Source organism: Varroa destructor, unplaced genomic scaffold (assembly GCF_002443255.2).
Source record: "Varroa destructor unplaced genomic scaffold, Vdes_3.0 BEIS01000003.1, whole genome shotgun sequence".
NCBI lineage: Eukaryota > Metazoa > Arthropoda > Arachnida > Mesostigmata > Varroidae > Varroa > Varroa destructor.
The window spans coordinates 31,302,741-31,314,423 of record NW_019211456.1 but is presented as its reverse complement, the minus strand read 5'-3'; the positions used below and the strand labels follow the sequence as shown (position 1 = coordinate 31,314,423).

The 11,683-nt window shown below is 39.8% G+C and overlaps 1 protein-coding gene across 29 annotated transcripts in view; it reads right to left on the bottom strand.

Annotated features, from left to right (window-relative positions):
• LOC111246257 (uncharacterized) overlaps positions 1-11,683 on the bottom strand; it is a 28,350-nt gene that overhangs the window by 6,084 nt on the left and 10,583 nt on the right. For 2 of the 29 annotated variants that reach the window (XR_015325012.1, XR_015325013.1), the window contains exons 1-6: positions 7,311-7,603; positions 5,901-6,259; positions 5,337-5,400; positions 4,972-5,087; positions 4,224-4,478; positions 21-3,977 (exon numbers count right to left, since the gene is read on the bottom strand). Coding sequence is in view for 18 of the 29 variants with exons in the window: in XM_086985381.1 (XP_086841507.1) it covers positions 5,924-6,259; positions 6,420-6,512 (429 nt within the window). In the remaining 11 variants the exon portion in view is untranslated. Of the gene's footprint in view, positions 1-20; positions 3,978-4,223; positions 4,618-4,971; positions 5,088-5,336; positions 5,401-5,900; positions 6,260-6,419; positions 6,818-7,175; positions 7,246-7,310; positions 7,610-11,683 lie in introns of those variants that run through there. The other 27 variants (XM_086985396.1, XM_086985395.1, XM_086985381.1 and 24 more) reach the window with 26 other exon arrangements.

Below are 11,683 nucleotides of genomic sequence, written 5' to 3'. Positions count from 1 at the left end.
TAAAACTAAACTATACATACCTACATTATTGTGAGACGGGGCTCAATAACAAAAGGAAATAGCATTTATACGCCAGGTTTAAGTCCACTTGTTCCAGTCTGCCAACGCCTTCGCTTATGTCTTTCCGAATGGCCAATAGTTAGCAGTACCTACGTATTGCCATTCGACTATGTGTTAGCTCGGCTGGATTTAGATGCTTTTTGCTTACTTGCGTTTTGACTACGGAACATGACGCGAGTAAATGACAGTGTTTGTTATGCACGTATCATTGTATTCGTCTCGTTCGTAGTTGTGACGTAGATAAATTATGACATCATAGCCAACATGTGTTGGAATCATAAATAAAGTTAAAAATAGAAATTTCATAATAGAACGCACAGTCTCACTCTTCTTGGTGCTACTGACATTGGCCGTTTACGTGATGTAGGAACCCAACCGGAAAGATAAAAGCATCGCAGGGCCTTAGGACAAAAGTGATCATTGAAGTACTATCGATCTCAACGTATAAGCTGTAACAGAAGCACGAGTTTTTCTTCGATTTATTTGCCGTTTTTATCTAGATGCTACGCATGTTTCTGAAAATGATACAACTGTAAAGTTTTTTTTCACAGAGCATTGATACTGTTAAACGTACTGCTATAACCATACACGCATAACAATCTTTATTTAACCTTACATTTAGGCCTGTATATATCGATGCCGATTGCAGTGATCTTAAATACGCGACTGTTGTCGAATAGAGCTATGCAAAAGACGCAAACAAAAAGCTTAGTTACTGTGGCAGAATTTCTTTCAAAACCTCTTACTTACTTAAGCTTATTCAGTTTTAGGTAGAGGAGCTAATAGATTGTTGATAACTACCGTGCTCACCTCCAGCAGTTGAATTGCTTAGGCCTAAGCTAAGGATACTTGAACGTTTTCGTTTTTGGTCGCAAATGTTCGAGGTACAAAATTATGTTTGAGCAAATGCACGTAGATTAGCTCAATATAGGCGGTAGTAAACCATTTGAATTAGCTAGCGCTACATTTTCAACGAAACCTTAAATAGCGGCCCTAGTAAAGACATCGAGATTCAAGATATGAAGACCGCTTGGTCGCTTCAGAAATTACACTTAAAAACACGAATATTTTACCATTTAATAATTGTATTACTCATACAAACAAAACAAAGTTCCGTACGGAGAGCTATTATTTAGGGGGATTATATCTGTGTTGATTTCCTTTATTTCAAGTTGAAATAAATAGATTTTCTTTTGCATGGTGATTCCCGTATATTGTACTAATCTACATTTGATTACAGGTACAGTGATATTTGGGTAAGCTAAAGTGATCCAAGGTGAAACTGTTACTTACTTAAAAAATCCGACTTATCATTCCTTGTTGCGTACTTTGGACATTGTACCAATGAATTGATGTACACTGCATCAGGCTAGCTTAGGGGCGAAACAGCCCAAACACAGAGAGTACGCATCTACCATTTAGCTTAAACTTGCTCACTGTTTTCACAAGGCTCTTTTTATATCCCCTTAGAGTAGATGCGTACTACCTTAGCTGTATTGTTAGGACGTGTTGATTAGTAATAAAAAGTACGCTCGTACTTACGCAACCTACAGATATCCCTCTCCGCATCTTCCTCACTTAACTACCCGATTAGATTCTAACACTAGAAATTTAGCATAACTAATCATAGTCAATGTAGGCGTTAAAATAATAGTATCTTGAAAAATGACCTCAAGTGAATCTTTATTTAGTAAAGGTATGCTGATGCCATATAGAAATGCTCCTATAGCCAACTTCTCTACCTTGACACTTTTAAAACATTTACTTTAGCTATAGTAAGATAAATCACACCTTTATGAAGCTGCTAGAAGTATAACAATGGATTCCCAACTGTTTTGAACTTGTGGAGCTTGAGGGTGAACAATTAGCCCCTGGTCGATTCTATCTATCCCCTGCCGTGAACCGTAACGAGTCATAACGGTCGGCTTGATCAAAGATCTCATTGATGCATTTAGACATTTACTGCCTAATTCTATGATTTCCAAGACATTGCACTCCCGCAATCCACCCCTGTGCAAACAAAAAAAATCTAGTCGTCGTCAAGCGCTTAGCCATTTGTCGACTTCCTTACAATCTATCGACTTGAAGCAAGACTCCGTTGAACGAACACGATATACGCAGCGAAAATAAAAACAAAAGACAGAAATCGTTTCCGTTGCTTGGGGATGCTTTACTACTCTACTATTACTCTTCTTTCAATAAACTACTATAAAAAAATAAGTACGGTGATTTGCTATTAACCACGCTGGCTGATCGACAATGATGCTTCGAATCGAAATCAGTCTGGTACATTGAACCTGTAGTTCTAATAAGGGGAATCGGTTTTGTTCTACATTTAATCACGTATAATCTTAGCTTATTATTTGATTTAATAAAGCTAGTACAACACAACTATAATCGGGGAATCCGCTGTACTGGTCCGCTAACACTAAATAAATGGCTAACAATTAACAGTTTGGCCTGCTAGTGTTGCTTATTTCTAACCCAATTTAAGATACACATTGCCAATAACAAAACATTATTTCGCTGTGTCGATAGGGATTACGCCTTTTATGTCACCTATGTCAGGCCATGTAGACTTAACACGTACTGTATGCGCTTTATGGCTACGACAGCGCGTGCTGTTGAACAACGACAGCGAGTGTAGGACAGGTAATACAAGAATTATTTCATGTATAAATGAAAACTTTGTTGCTAATTGTCCATGTTGCGTGAAATGTATGACTTAACAAAGGATTGATACACAGATTTGACGGTTCGTGACGTCCTCAAAATGTTTTCTTCTCATTAAATATGGAATTTTTTTTAAATATATTTGGATGTAACGAAACGCATATAAGCACGATAATATTTACAGCAATATTGCAATCCTATCTATAAATAATCTATCTTCATTTTCATTCAAGTTAGCTTCATTAAATTTGTTTTAGGGAAACCGGGGCGACTTGTATAAGTCTTGATTTTACGACAACCCTACTGGAATACTTACAAAATAATATTGCGGTAACTAACTAAGTTAACCTTTGGCTGTTGTCAAAAGGCTTAAAGGGAAGATAACACTAAAAAATCGTTAAGCTAAATTTGTAGAGTAAATTTTGTAGACAGTCCATAATCATTTCAAGAAGATTAACTCATCTTCGCTTTCGTAGTCCTTTACATCGATGTTATTTTTACGAGAATGGACGTGGTCGCCGGATTGGCCAGTTTGGTAAATTTTTGCTGAACGCCTTTACCTTTTACCAAGGATTCACCTCTTTTTTTGAACGCTATTTAGCACGCCCTTATCATCGCACCGTAAATCGTAGCGATTTCTCTTCAAATTAGACTCTGTTTTTCGTTTGACCACTGCACACGTTAGGGGTGACGGCTGTACCGAAACGTTGCTAGGGGGAAACTGTACATAGGTAACAGGATTGACAAGAATCAAAATAGCTGGAAAGCTACTCCGGGCTAATTCGAAATACATAAACCCGGGACTCCTGTTCGATAAGCAGGGTAAGGCTGGCGCGAGCATCAACGCAGGCATCGTGTTTATGTAAGTTTTCCTATCGGGGTTAAAAAGACAGTTGTATGTTTCTGTATGCTGAGTTAGACGCACACCGTTTCGGCTGCATCAGTATGCTCACCTGTGACAAATGTTTAAGAACCGCTGCCCAGTTCCAAAATCATGCATAGGGGTGTTACACGGGAAGGGCAGAGTCATAAGAGATGAAGTTACCGCGTCGGTTCCAATAGCGCAAAACGGCGATGATATACTCTTCGTAGGCAGTGATAGACTTTGGATAGGCACAAATCCATGGGGACCTGGTGCTGGCGCAAAAGTCTATGAAAGGATGTTGGCGGCAAACGGGAAAATAGGACTTCTGCTCACAGATGGAGGTGAGTCGAAAATATCTGGTAACACCCCATTACTGAAGCTGTAAGCATCACAGTGTCAATGTACAAGATATTGGATAGTTATCGTGAGTCTCGCATCTACAAACTGTACCTCACAAGTAACATTCGTGTAGACCACGTAATTTTGATCAATTTATGTTGTTTTTTACTCTCGTAAAATCAGTTAAGTTGTATAACTCCGTATTGGCTAAAGCCCAACGATACATAGAAGCCATCAGTGCAATTTATAATTTTATCAGTTAGAAAATTGAAAGGAATCAGCCCACTTGTGTTTGGTGGCTATCCTTGCGGTACGGCCATTGTAGTAGTTGCTGTATCCCGATAGAGCTCAGTGACAAAACTGACGTTGGAGGCCCAATTGTATTGAATGTTAGAGTCCAAACCCTGGTCATTGGCCACATTTCCGGGTGGGATTAAGCGAATAGTCGCATGTCGCTTTCATGTCGTAGATTGGCCTGGACTCGGAAGTGTGCTTTCTACCGAGTAGCCAGCCGTCGGATTCAATACATCACCCACAACACCTGCAACAAATATGAGTTGATCATTTGTGGACGTGGCAGTATCGGCGTCGTTCAACGAAACCGTGATAACTTCGCGACGAGAAAGCTGAGTCGACGAGATGTTATGGGGCGGTTTACCGAGTCGTTTGACCTTTGAGAGCTGGTTATTTGCACATAAATGAATAAGCAATCGTTAAAGAGTAAAATTTAAAGATGCAAGTTGGTAAAGAGTTGTGACAAGACAGATATGTAAGTAACTCAAATGCAACGACATTTTATAAAACAGTATTATCTCTTCAAAATATGGAAACCCGTTTGTGCAGAACTTATTTTTTACACACCGATCAAAATGCGATGAGCAAATCAACTTGTGTCGATCCGTCTGAATGGCATGCTTACGCGCTACTAAAAGACCTTAATAAGATTTTTTTGAAGAAATATACTTTAAACACTATCATAAGCGTACTTCAACATATCGCTTACAAGGCTTATGTAGCGGACTCAAGTCACTAACCTCCAAGCGCGTGATTTTTCCATCCATTATGGTGCTTCAACAGGCAAATTGTTTTTACGTGTTTCACATCCGGTACTTAAGCTTAAACGGATTCGAACCGAAACCACCACTTGTTTCTAAATTTAACAGACAAAGAAGCTACGAATTATAACGTGGATGCCTCATTAACTAAGCCCGCGTAATGCGCAGGGCAAAATTTATGAAACACCTATGCCTAATATTCTCATTGAGATCACAAAAACTTGCTAAAGAAAACAGGAAATAATACAAAATCGCCTATAACTCTAATTCGCTTATGAGACCAGAAACGCTTCACGTGTTTAAGTGAAGCTTGGTTGTTTTTAAGAATTCCTGATTCACTTAACAAGGAATGGAAGCTCGCTGGCGAAGGCCGTTGCTTTTGTGTCTCTCTGGGAATTGAAATGAAATCTGTAAATCCAGATCGTCACAGAAAGTTGTGGGCATGATTAAACACCTCCGTAAACATTCAATAAAATCACACGCCCCCAACAGATTACCTCAAGTTCAGATAATGCGTTAGCTATATTCTGATAACAAACAACCTTTGAATGATCCCGAAGCAGCTTGCGAATTAATTGCTTTTCAAGATTAGTTAAACCTAAATATTGTTATTCACACCTTAGCAATCTGAGAAAATTAGAGACTGGCCAAACCGGAGAAAAAAATTAACTAAAATATATTGATGATGCAAAATATTCTGTGATATTGGGCAAGTTATATTGCATATCTGTAATGTAATGTCGCATATTGTATATTCTTTTTTGCATTTACGAAAAGAAAAAAAGCTATTGCAGTGAAAGCATCGTCATGAAGATGAGATTTTTTCAACATGCTCAGACAGATCGCCCTTTTGTACCAAGCTTTTATGCCTATATTCTTATATATGCGTCGTCTATCGTGGTACACGCCTTGTTATTGAATCTATTGCGAGTCACATAGCGAGGTTCCTGATACTGAAGACGACGAAGTCCATTTCAGTATCACCACCAGGAACGGCATCTGTTGACATAATGTCACAGTAGCGTTCGGCCTTTTTCATTGCGTACGCGGGAAGCTTTCGGCGTTCGCTGCTGCTTACATCCTTTTGAAGTTTCTGACACAGGCAAGCTTCACCAGGACACAGAAAGAACAGTAGTCGACAGGTATTGCATGAAGGTTTGCCACACAACGACTCCAGATATACATGTGTCTTGCATGACAATTGCACCTCCTCGGCCGAAACCGTGAGAGTGAGTTGCCATCGGCCGGAACGTGATACCGATGTAACCTTTTGGAAATATGCGTAAAGAATGTGGTAACAAGTACAAATATAAATATGGCTGTTTTTTTTTTCGCAAGTATCTTGCTTTGTGTGGTTCATACTAAATATAAATCCACTAATTGTCACTATCGGTACGTTATGTAGAAAATCTAGCTACAGAACGTACGTTTTTTCCTCGTTGTTCCAGGTAGTCACTAAGTTGTTGCAGATTACTGCTTACACGTTTACGATTGTTTTGCTTGAGCTGCACTCGGTACATTTAAACTATTGACTTACATGTCCTAAACATAGTTCATTCACTTTTGAGTGACGAGGTAAACTTTAATGCATTTTTAACTGTAATTGGGCAATATCCCTGCCAATCGGCCAACGCATCTCGCTAATACAGATCAATACTCAGTCCAGTCTGACTTGGTGCACAATTATCGTTCGTTAATAACTGATGTTCAGAATTTCAAATTCCCTGTACGTAGCACCTGTGTAGGTAGGATAGGTAGCAGTAGGCCACATTTTAATTACGTCCATGTGATCGGAACGTTGAAGATGGGCATCAATCATGGCCAACTGGTAAGGAAAGAGAACAACTGTTTTGAGGTCAACGTGCCCCTTTTGCGCCTTGTAAAAGTCAATCTCCTTTTTCATTGCCTTAGGTTTGCAGTCCTCGATATCAAATCACGAAAAAATATATATTAAGCTTATAATAACGAAGGAAAAATATATAATAAGCTTATATAAGCTAAGACAGACGACGTGAACTCATTTAACGAGAAATAAAAAAAAAATGACAATAGGTTTTAGTGTAAATATTGTCACTCAATAAAGTTGAAATTTCTCGGACAAATGACTTTTCTTCAGGAAAACAATAATAAAAGATAAAAAAAAATTAGTCGTAAAATTAGTCGAGAGAGTTAATAACACTCACATAGGATTGGATCAACGAACCCCTTGGACGATGGACTAGGTTTGATGTTTTTCGTTCGTCTTGACTATATCTAAGTATTAAACCAATAAGTTAAAGACAGTGCTACTATTAACAAACGTACAAAACGCAACTTACTTTAGGTACAAAATGGTAAATGAAATGAAGCTCATGTACTGAATACCAACGAAGAACATACATAATGTAAACGACGCATACGAGTTCGCTCTACTCAATGCATGCTTCGATTTTGAACGGACTTTGCCTACATTTGAATCTACCAAATCATAGAGGCAGGCATCCAAAATGCTGAATTGGGCAAACAAACGATCCACCATAACCGGGCTAATGTAATCATCATATCAATACGACGCAGAAACCGACTTCGCGCCCCAGCGTCGGCCCGTTCCCATGGCACATATTTGACGTCTGCTATAGTCTATTGTCAAATGTGTACACAGATGTTCCACGTAGCTGGCATTAGGAGGGAATTTTGAAACATTCTCAGTAGTAGGGGCAGTTCTATTAAATTACCTTCACTAGCTTTCTTCTTTGTAATCTGCACTGTGTGGATACTGCGCTTGTTCAAAAGAATAATTTCATGCCGTATGATTAAATAATTTAATTATAGAAATGACGATCATCCGTATTCTAAATAAATGAAAACCTTAGACGAAATTTGAATACATAGAACAATCGAAAGTTATCACAAAACATAACGGGATAGTACAGATATCACCCAGGTAAATAATATAACCCAAGTAAATTGAATGGAAGAGAACCTTAAGATAAACAGCGCATAAGTATTCATAACGATTTACAGGGAAGTAAGTACTCTGTTGTGGCCCCAACCTATTTCGAGCCCACTTCATTTTGTCACCTCCAGAAAGGACAAGCTATCGGGCATTGACTCTAACTAGGGATTACTTATAGATTTCTTTGTGTTTTAATACTAAATCGTAAGTACACATACTTCGAAAGCAGGTAACATGTAGCTATAGTAAGGACAAGCGTTCCTATTTCATTTATCCTTATTAGTCAAGGCGTCTTTAAAGGCTCCACTCAGGTAAATGATAAGGACAGACGATTCGAGTAACATAAATCGAGTGTGTTTACCGTACAGTTTTATAAATTATTCATGAGGTATAAAATATACCTCCATCAGAGAAGTTCTACGCATATGAAATGAAGCAAATCTTTCAGCCCAGCTTACCAGAAATTATGAAGTTACCAAGCCAACTTCAATTACTATCAAATTCTTATTTATTCATGTTCATTAGTAGTGATCAAAAGCTTCATACAAACTTCGTAAGTAAAGGTCAACAACACAATATCCTAATATTCGAGAAGGCATATAGAAATATTCAAAAATAGGTTGCGTCATATGAGCTATATGGTCTTGCTGAGTTCTTAAGGCTAGTTTGAAAGACTTGCCAGACGTCCTAAAGGTGGTACAAAGGAGGTATCGAATGGCATGGCATATATCACAGTTTTTCACGCACGTGGAGTATTTACACGCATCGTCGGGTCTGTGTCCAGAGCTTCTGGTGGAAGCCATACATAGCAAAATGAGTAACGACGTGTCTGTTTAGCCGGTTCGTCCCTCTTGAAGTAAAGAACTCTCCATCAACCCTCGCGAATTTCCGCTCTCTATTCCTAAGATTTCTCTTCAAAAACGTTCGTTGCTGGAAGCTCAAAGCGATGACGTAGATCATCAAACATAAGGAGATACGCGAGGCGATTTGGGGTTACTATGTGTAGCTTCAATGCTTTTTTAAAGAGGAAATTTGACACGTAATAGTTGTTTAAGGTTCGCCACTATAAAATCTACCCATATGACGCGTATTGTATACGCTGCGGTTGAAGCTACTTTGAGACCCTATAAGTTGAGAAAGGTTACGAAAGACGAGCGATGAGGTGATTTGGTCGCCCATCTTGCATCTTTCGGTGACGTGGGTAGTAAAACTCCTGCTGTTCGTAGGTAAGAACAACCCCCAGACACGGAAACCGCTTTACATAGGCAAGAGGAAATCTGGCGAGCTACAGAGTGTCATTGGCCGCCATCTTGTTTCTTCTTCTGACTTTATCGCCTCTATGTTGATTAGGTTTACGGTCGGTCCCAAGTCTGTGGCTGCTGCGCTAAGCCGGACTAAATCTTTCTATACTTATAACCTGTTCGATCTGTATATCATTAGGTCATCTGCATACAAGATGATTCCGACTAATTTTTTGGCTCTTTTAATTGATCAGGAAGATCCTCCAGCAAAACGAAGAATAAGAGTGAGCCTAGGTTCTCTCCCTGAACCAGACTCGCCCATTCCGCCATCAATAGTTATTGCGGTATAGGACCGCAGCCAAAAGGTTAAGCACATTTGTAGGAATACTCACCGCAGCCAACCTGAGCAGAACCTCGCCCCCTGGATACCGTGATGATGAAGATTTCTTTAAAGTTGAAGAACACTACGTATAGCGAATTGCTCGGCCGTGGCTAGTAGTCTCTTGACATCATCAGCCAACAGGATCTTCCACATATTCTTTTGTAGTATGTGGCTTCGCTGAGAGGATATGTATGTTTCTTAAATAGCTATTCTATCTCTTTGCTAACCTGGAGAATAGCTCATAGCCAGCACTTTTCATTGCCATTCCCCGTCATAGTAACACCGCGTAGTGTCGTTTCTTTTTTGGGATCACTGATTGGATAGCATCTCCCCACTGGGCTGGGAGTGTACCAGTATGTAAACGTTGAACAGGCTGGTCGAAGCGAGCATTCAAACCGCCGGCAGTGGTCATGGGAGAGGCAGAAGCAGAAAGAGAATAGAGTGCTTCAAGACTATGGACAAGTTTTTCGACCACCACGTACGTTGATTTCAAATCGACCAGCCGAGCATAGGCTGCTACGAGACGCTGTCGCGGTTCGCGCAAGGTAACGACGTTATTCTCTGCCAGCCATGACATTAGGTCGTCTATTTCATTATTGCAGAAAACACACATATGCCTCCACAGGGCCAGCTGCCAGGCCGCCGTTTCTCTTTATTGCAGGGTCGTGCACAGAATAGAAATGCGGTATATGACAAGGAATAGCTTGCCAGGTTTCAGCTAACACGAGGATGGCTACACTGTCTAGGCTTCCGAAAAGAGAAACGCCAGATCTAATCCCTTCACAGTTTCGCAGTGTAATTGATAGCGTTTGCAACCCTATTGCGTTGTAGAAACCGTAGAAGCTGGTATATTTTGTAAAATTTGAGCTCTTTGGAGCAATATCTGCCCAAAACGATACAGCAACTAGTATGGGATTGCCACAGAGGCACTAAAATTTGCCTCTTAGTCCAAGGATTGGCACACAACCCAATAAAAGTTTCTTCGTCTGACAACTGTGGCGCTTGTGCTGTGATCTAATAATGAGGTTGAGCAGTGAGTTACAAAACAATATGTACCAGGGGTTGTTGGCCGTTTTTACAGCTCGTCTATGCCATTTGACCGAAAGTCCACATAACAACATTTGTTGTACAGTGACGTCATGCTAACCCATATTAATATAGAGAACTAATGGCTGTCATGCCTGTTAGCCATTTGAATCTGCTCGGAACGCAAGGATAATCTTCGTATGAATATCGCCGAAATCTGAAGACGACTCTGTATTGTGATACTTGCGGCTCGCTATCAGTAATGTTTCTCCCCTTACTAGGTTTTGTTTCAAAATAAAGGCTTAAATTTCGCCTGTTCCTGTTCCTTTCGAGAAGGTTTATCTTGATAGTTAGAAAAGTTACTTCAGCGAATTAGCTTTAATGATATACTCAGTCTGAGGTTGGCCTTTCAAACGCTTGAGTTTTTCGTGTAATGGCATGGGCACGCGGTAATGTGCTAAGGTACTGTGCACGCCGTAATATCTTTTTTTAGCGGCTATGAGTAACGCTCCAGCGCGTGCTGCTCTACGTAATCGGCACGCAGGCGAACCACAGACTATAGTCAGAGTTAGTGTTACGGAATTGATCCTTTTTAACTAGATGACTGACTGGCGTGGTATCAGAGCCGCTGTAGTAGTGATGACGAAAAGCAGCATGAAACCTCAGCTGCTTGAATGCGTAAGTTTACCGATATGTAATATTATTTGCTATGAAAATTACCTGACGTATTTTGTCTCAAGGATACGAAAACCAAAATAAATGCTTCAAATCTTGGGCCCAGTGTATTGGTCCAAAGGTCTAAGTTCCAGCGTGAAGCGATATAGACATTAAACAACAACCTAATCAACTCCTAAACAGCATTGAATAATGTAACAACTTAGTTGTTAATGTTTGCATACGATTTTTCATAATTCGCTACTTCCATTTAGTGTCCCAGTACGCAATGCGTGTTCTTCAAGCGGCACTGTTCGTTGCTATCGCGCAGTTCGTCTTTTTTTTTTTTTAGTTTTGAAGTTTTTTTAGTTTTGAGTTTTAAAACAAACACATTGTATTTGGCTGCTGAAGTTAGAAACACGTGAGGTGGCCTAGCTACGGAATCGGGTCTTA